The sequence below is a fragment of the Cryptotermes secundus genome, unplaced genomic scaffold, assembly GCF_002891405.2.
Source record: "Cryptotermes secundus unplaced genomic scaffold, Csec_1.0 scaffold106, whole genome shotgun sequence".
NCBI classification, from domain to species: domain Eukaryota; kingdom Metazoa; phylum Arthropoda; class Insecta; order Blattodea; family Kalotermitidae; genus Cryptotermes; species Cryptotermes secundus.
Genome location: NW_019734310.1, coordinates 109,151 through 116,656, shown reverse-complemented (window position 1 = coordinate 116,656; position 7,506 = coordinate 109,151). Strand labels below are relative to the sequence as shown.

The 7,506-nt window shown below is 36.9% G+C and overlaps 1 protein-coding gene across 1 annotated transcript; it reads left to right on the top strand.

The window, feature by feature from the left end:
• Positions 1–34: 34 nt before the first annotated feature.
• On the top strand, positions 35–7,160 carry LOC111868433. Its single transcript, XM_023859053.1, has 3 exons — positions 35–234; positions 1,982–2,199; positions 4,606–7,160. Exons 1-3 carry the CDS (start codon positions 155–157, stop codon positions 5,343–5,345), a joined length of 1,038 nt encoding a protein of 345 aa, XP_023714821.1. The 5' UTR covers positions 35–154; the 3' UTR covers positions 5,346–7,160.
• Positions 7,161–7,506: the final 346 nt, after the last annotated feature.

Genomic DNA, 7,506 nt, shown 5'->3' with positions numbered 1-7,506 from the left:
CATAGAATGTGAATTTGTTTTCTATTCTCAGACACACAATATGTCGAAGGCGTATTCCTAGTTCACAGCAGTCGGGAATTTTCTGAAACATACCGCCTATCTGCTCTTCACTGCTATATCTACTTGTAACAAAGCACTGCAGTAAGTACACACCATGGGGTCTACAGAACCTGAACGTTCCCTCAACTCTGGCATATCTCTGCCACAGTGGATGAAAACCAAGATTGGAGATAGGTGAGGAAGTTTGATTTTTAATAGAACAAATGATACCATTGCTGAATATAGCTACTCAAAAAACTGTGAGTTCTGCAGTCAGTAATTTTATTTTACCCTACCAGCTTTTCTTCCCATTACTGAATGTCTGGGCCATGTCGGTAATCCACCTGTTTTATGTTCATTAGATCTTGGGTTCAAATCTCAGGCTGGAGACTGGTTATCCTGATTTAGGATTTTAATATCTTCTGCCAGACAAATACTTTGATAGGACCTCAGATTAATCCATGACTCTTTCCTTCCACATCCTTTTTAGTTCATTTATAGTTCCCCATTTCATCATACATTTTACTTTGAATTCTTCAGTTAGCATTATGTGCTGTATTTGCTCTGAAGACCACACATAATTTTTGTAAGATCTGAGGTTTCCACTGCGGTGACTATGAAGAATTTTTTGTTCTCTGTTAATGTGTATGTGTTTTAGCTGTTGAAGGGAAGTAGATGGTTGAAACAGTTAAGTGAACTGAAATAATCAAACTATTTTTCAGTAGAAAGTTTGTGTTAGGGCTGCTTATGTACAACTTACATAGTCTGAGCTATTTACAGCATTATTAATAAACCATAAACATGAGCACAAATTTCTCTCTTTTTGATCAGCTTCCCCCACATTTTGTTTCTTTCTTTGATGATATGTCACTGCTCCCTCCATTGTTTACTCTATACTGAATCCTGCAGAATAGTGCAGGTATCCATCTAGCTGCTGTAGCTATAGAACTCTAGATTCATGTTTGTGGGGTGCTCATGTTGAATCTTGGCTGGGATACTGGCTCTCCTGAATAAGGTTTTATCATGATTTTCTGAAGGTCCCTTAGATAAATGCTGGGATAATGCTTGATTTAGGCCATGGCTGCTTCCAGATCCTTTCCAATTCATCATTCATCTGTCACCATAAAATTTTATGGTATATAGTCTAGCTGTTGATGCTATAAAATAACTCCTCCCCCCAGCTTGGGAATTAATGAGATATCTAGGTATTTAGAAGGTTTAGGCTAAGGAAATTGCTTCAGATTGCCTTTTTATAATTGTTGAAGCTGTGTACTGTTTCATCCAGTCATTACACATATTTATTTCGCTCTTCTCATACATATAGCAGTACACTGCTTGTGCTTTGCCCACCGTGTGCACATCACTAGTTACTGCAGTTATAGTAGTAATTGCTAACTGCACAAAAGGAATGGTGTGATCTTTAATTTAGATTTACCTTTGCATAATACTTATTCTGAATACCAGTTAAATAATATATTATGGCTTATTTCTGTCATCCTGTAAGAACTGGGGAGTATGAAGAACTAATGTTGCAGAATTTAGCGTGACGTGGCATTTTGTTTTGGTTGCGACTTGAAATTAATGTGGATGTTCATGGCTTCAGAGATATGAATTAAATTTACTAGTCACATTGCAAAAGCCATTTGCCTGTAACTTCTTATGATTTATACACATTTTATACAAACTTCTGCTTACTAACTGCACGTGGTGATTACACAAACATATTTCTGGAATCATTTGACTGTCAAATTTATGTTGTGCTTTAAATTGTAATTTGTTATGTAGTGTGCTTGCATGAATGCATATATCTGAAACTTACACAGATATTTGCAGTTTAATAATAGTAATAATCATAGTAATAAATATACAGAGATTCATGTTGGTTAATATGTAATTTTAACCAAATTTTCAGTCCTTCTTACACATAAATTAATATTGACAGGTACGACCTTGATGGAACCTTTTCACCACCATCACATGATGACAGTTTCTTCTACATACGGTACCCAAAGACTGACACCTCTTCGCAGCGACTCCGAGAAGCAAACTTTCGCCAAGCCAGCGAACTGCTAGAAACATCAGAACAAATATCAAAACAGGATTTCTCACAGCATACTGTACAGTGTCGTCAATTCATCCCGATGGATTCCTCCACTCCAGGTGAGTGGTGAATGAATGTGTTTCGTTTACACTGTAGAAAATTTCCTAGAAAAAAGTGTTTATTTTCCTCTTTGTTATAATACACCTTTACTGAAGCAGATATTGTTAATGTGTATGATAGCGTGATTTGTATTTTATGTTATCTATTCTTGGGACTGGAAGTTGTGATCTAATTGTTTACATTAGTGCCTATGGATATGTGCTGTATTTCTTCATGAGGTGGAGAATATAGATGAAAGAAAGTAGTAAATAGAAATAAATAAAATTTTTGCAAACTGTAATTTTTACCAAGATGTTTACACACTTCATTCTTTTGTATTAGGATACAAATATTTTTGTTTCCATTGGATGTCACAGATTTTACTCATGTAGTATGTTTCATCACATAATTGTTTCATCTGATGTATGAGAGAGAAATAAGTGATTATTTTTCTGTGCGTAATGACTTCTTGTTTACTTAACAAGATGGTTATCATTGCTTATGATGGATTCTCCCTCTTATTCCTCCTTACTCTAATAAACTGATGGCATTCATTTGTTGTGGAACAAGTTGCGTAGGGAGTCAACATAATGGGTACACAACAACATACTTAATGTCTTAATGACCAATCTTATTTTCATTATGTAATTTTCTCATTAACCATTATTGTACTAGCCTTCAGTATGCATTGTCCATCTGTATTCCCTTCTTGATGACAGCAGGGAGAATGAAAGGAATAGAAATGCTCGCACCCAAATGTAATGTATTCAGAGTTCACAATTATCATCATCACAACAGAAAAGGAAAATGTGGCATAACAGCTATGTTAGGATTACTTTGTAGGAAATGCCATGTCATCAGTAAAATATATAGGACAGTTACAGGAATAAAGGAGTTATATGCATGTGGCTTGGTCTTGGCAGTGTTGGAACTGCCCACATTCAAGCAAACATTACAGTGACAGTGCAAGTATCATTACTTAGCAATGGCGAGTAAACACTTGTGGGAACTGCCCACATTCAAGCAAGTGTGACAACGCAAGCGTCATTGCTAAGCAATGACAAGTAAACAACGATTGCTAGGCAAAAGCGAGTAAACAGCTGTTGCTAGGGAACTTATAAACACGGTGTCCAGCAACAGCAGTACCTATTACGTAACCGTTTTCCATATGTCCGACTCTAGGTTATATAAGAAGACACGTTTTCCTGATCGCTTCAACAGCTGAGCAGCCATCTCCGTGGGGGGGGGGTGATGTGGGAAGTGCCCCCATTCAAGCAAGTGTGACAACGCAAGCATCATTGCTTAGCAACGACGAGTAAACAATGGTTGCTAGGCAAAAGCGAGTAAACAGCGGTTGCTAGGGAACTTATAAACATGGCGTCCGGCAACAGCAGTACCTATTACGTAACCGTTTTCCATATGTCTGACTCTAGGTTATGTAAGAAGACACACTGAGTGGGAGCAACAGTTGCAGTTCTAGATTCTACAGTTCACTATTGTTATTATCTGTCTGTGTATACTGTGCAGCTGCAATAAATCCTATAGGACAGTTCAACTAGTGGTTGTCTCTTCATACGACATCCCACACACTCATCGATAGGTAAAGTCTACAACATGTGACTGTGTGAAGCACCCACAGTGGATCGAGTGCTAGCCAATCACAAGCTAGGAACCTCTCGCTGCTTAGAAGCGGCTGAGTAAACAGCCGGTGCTAAACAAAGCCTGCAACAATACGGACAGTGACATATTTTCTTTAGGTCCGACTCAACGTTAAATAAGAAGATACATTGAGTGGGAGTTTGGAGTTCTAACTCAAGAGTCGTGTTTCAGTACTGCGTCCAAGGTGTTGCAGGATTCATTGTTGTCATTATATTATTAGTCTTCAGCCAATGACCTTCAATTCTTCGAGTTTGTCTGTGTATATTGTGCAACTATAATAAATATTTGTAGAACAGTTCAGCAAGTGGCTGTCTCTGTTATGTTGGCAACTCTAATGTTAAAATATAATGCTATAGTTGGCAACGTCATAGTAAACAATTTTCAATAGTAGAGTGGAGTCCATGCGCTGTTCCTAATTTCTCAATTGTTATGTGTTACCATGGTTATGTGTGTGAATATATATGAAACACTTTTTGTGTATCAAATATTAGTCTTAATAAAGCAGGGTTAAATTGAAAACTGATTCTTACTTATCATTAGATCCACGTAGAAGTTAAAATAACAGTCTTGTCATGTATCGACATCCCACAGCAGTATTTATAAGCATTATAAAATTTTAGATGTGTGACTTTCTTGCAGTTTTGAGTGTAGTTACTTTGAGAAAAGGTGAAACAATACTGCTCTATATAATCTAGCTTCTCCTGGCTTTAGGAAAGCATTCTTTTGAAAGGCACATATGAACGATTTTGTGATGTGTGTTTCTGCAGGGACAACAGAGCCTGTTATGAGCGCCTCCAGGAAAACAACCCACATACTGAAACCTGCAGGAACGGGCGATAACTTCACTGGTGACACTGCAGCTTGTGGAAAGTCTGTTGTGCAGGTTGCACATGAGATGATTGCAGGATCCAAGTTGGTCCGTGGCTTTAGCACAAATGGTAATGAGAAGGCAGCCACAGGAGAAGGCTTCAACAGAGGCATGCGCCGTGGAAGTAAGTCTCTACCGGCTAGTCCCCTCGGATCGCCATCACATAGTCCTGAATCATCCCCACAGACACGCAGGAAGGTACACAACAGGTATTTCACAGGTGCTTTTGCCCTAGAAAGAGCTAATATTCATGCAACTGATGTACAAGAATCTGCAAATAAATATCCTGGTAGCTGGATTTTGTCTGGGCTGCTAGGGCAGCAGCAGCGTGATAATTTGTCGGATTCAGCGGATTCTTTGACTATACCAGAGGGTGAGCAGGAGAAAGAAGTTCAGAAACCAAAGTCACATGGTGATGTTGACCCGTTGTCAACGGAGATACGCCGCAATAAGTCCATGACTACTCTCGTGTCAAAGATATTCAGCGAAGTTCCCAAAGATGATCAACACGTTGAAGTTGGGGTGGATGTTACTGCTGTCAGCGGTGGATGTGACTCACCTACGCAAAAGAATAAAACATTCCGTGCGAAACCATCAGAACTGCGGGAGATGAATTTTTGGTCACCTACTTCAATGTAGATGCTTAATGAATACAGTATTCCATGTTGTACCTTACGATATTTCTGAATTTTTGGTCTTCTTTGTTAGTGGTACGCTATAATTCATTATGCTGTCATTTGCTTGGTGCATTGATATTTCTTTTGCGTGTCTTATATGTGAATCTGTTGTACATGATTATTTGAGGTGCCTGTTGTCCATATGGTGTGTAATTATTGCTGTGTTATTATGTTTATTCCTCCTCCTCGTTTACTCTTGTCTTCAGATGTGTGTTCTTGTCAACATAGTGCCCTGTTTATTTTGCCACAAGGAATTTGCTACTAACTTCAATCTCAGTCTGACTTTCTATCCACAGTACTTGCTACATAGCCTCATGTCTGTGCTTTTAATACAATTATAATATTACCTTTAAGAACTGATTATTTTATCCTGAATAAACCTTATTTTTATCCAGTATGATTACTTTCCTAGGTTTGGGTTTTATGAGGGTTTACTTGTAGAGAGATGTACTTGTAGGACTTCACATATTCTGTAACTGCCTTGTTTCAGTTTGTATAGACGTGGCAGTATTTTTAACTTGTTATGCTCATGTCATGAATGCCCTTACGGTTTGTTTCAGTAGATGACTAGCAGGAACTGGTGGCTGTGGTCACTACATTTCTATCTGCCTCAATAAGTAGTTTCATTCGCCTTCTTATTACAGAAACAGTTTTATTGGCCTGTAATTATGAACATGTCCATATTTTAATGCCTTACAACCCACTTGAGTTTGACAGTGGTGAAAATAATGCAATGTAGAAGTAATAACTAATAAATAATAATAGTAGTAGTAATAATATTTGTTATTTTGTTTTTCAATGCTCCTTTAATCTGTCTCCTTGTAGTCTCTTTATACATGTTTGTGTGTATGTAGATAGGTAAGTACTTTGTAACTAGTGAAATCTACATTAATTTGTGGTAAAGGTAAAAGATGTAAAGTTGTTGCTATGCTTGAATAATTGAGCACTTTGCCATGAAAGTGTATGAAGAAGTGGATGTGTAGATCGACATTTTCTTAACCTCACCACTAGTTACAGGTTGGTACAAGATGTATTCATTACGTTGTCTGTAATATGGTGCAAATTGATCACATGTTGGTCCAGGGTCGAGGGTATGTAAATATTTTACTGCAGACTTTTATGAGATAAACATATGCCAGTTTGCTCTCTTAGTCTTCTAGTATAGTTTTATAATTTTAAGTTAACAGTTACAGATGCTGTATTTGTATGATATTTTATTACATTGACTTAATGTGATTTCACATTGTTCTAAATATTTATGTTATGCCTATGCCTGTTGCAGTAATTTTAAAGTAAGATTTGTATTAGCAGTTGACACTGAAAATGAAATTGAATTTAAAATATCCTAGGTTTTTTGTATTACATATAACTTACGTTTGTGCGTGTGATTACACATGTAAGGTACAAATGTCATGATAGCTGAAGATTTGTTAATTCCTACTTAGATTTGAGAAACAGCCATTTCAGAAGAATATTATTTAGGAATTTAACTGGACCCACAGTTGATAACAGAAGGACTGATAGACAGTATTTAAGTAACTGAAATTATGACAATTTTCATTTAGAGGTGCCCAGCTGGTAACCATTTAACTGCAGGTGATGTAAATGCCTGAAGTATTGTTAATAAATGTTAAGATAAATTCAGTCATGTTTACAGTGTTGCTTTGGTAGTTTTACTTGTTTTCTTATTGAGCTGTTAATTAAATATGACGTGGATATTATGGGTGTAACACTATTTAGTGTGTATAGAATAAGAACCAAATTTTGACTTATTTAACATTTGATGTGTACATCTTATTTCACTTAACCTATAGGTGATTTCTTGGATATCCACGAAATTAATTTTAAGTTATTGATTTGTTGAGCTTTGAGGCATCATAATTGTTTGATCTACTGAGGACAGTGTTGAACAGTGTCGATTGTGTTTCACAGTCCCAACAGCAGTTATTGTAATTTGATTTTTAATACTTTTATGTATGAGAACTTCAACCCTTTGACTGTAAAGACCTGCTATAGAAGTAACTGCCAGAAATTCCAAGGTTGCTTGGGGATAAATGCAGTTGCACAGAAAAACTGACAGTACCTTCTCAAATAACCCTCAGATTTTTACATGTATAGATCCT

Bases quoted from the DNA above. Each gene is read 5' to 3' on its own strand.
- LOC111868433 (XM_023859053.1), top strand. From the start codon at position 155: ATGGGGTCTACAGAACCTGAACGTTCCCTCAACTCTGGCATATCTCTG. The intron at 235-1,981 runs GTGAGGAAGTTT...TAATATTGACAG, and splicing joins AAAACCAAGATTGGAGATAG to GTACGACCTTGATGGAACCT. The intron at 2,200-4,605 runs GTGAGTGGTGAA...GTGTTTCTGCAG, and splicing joins GATGGATTCCTCCACTCCAG to GGACAACAGAGCCTGTTATG.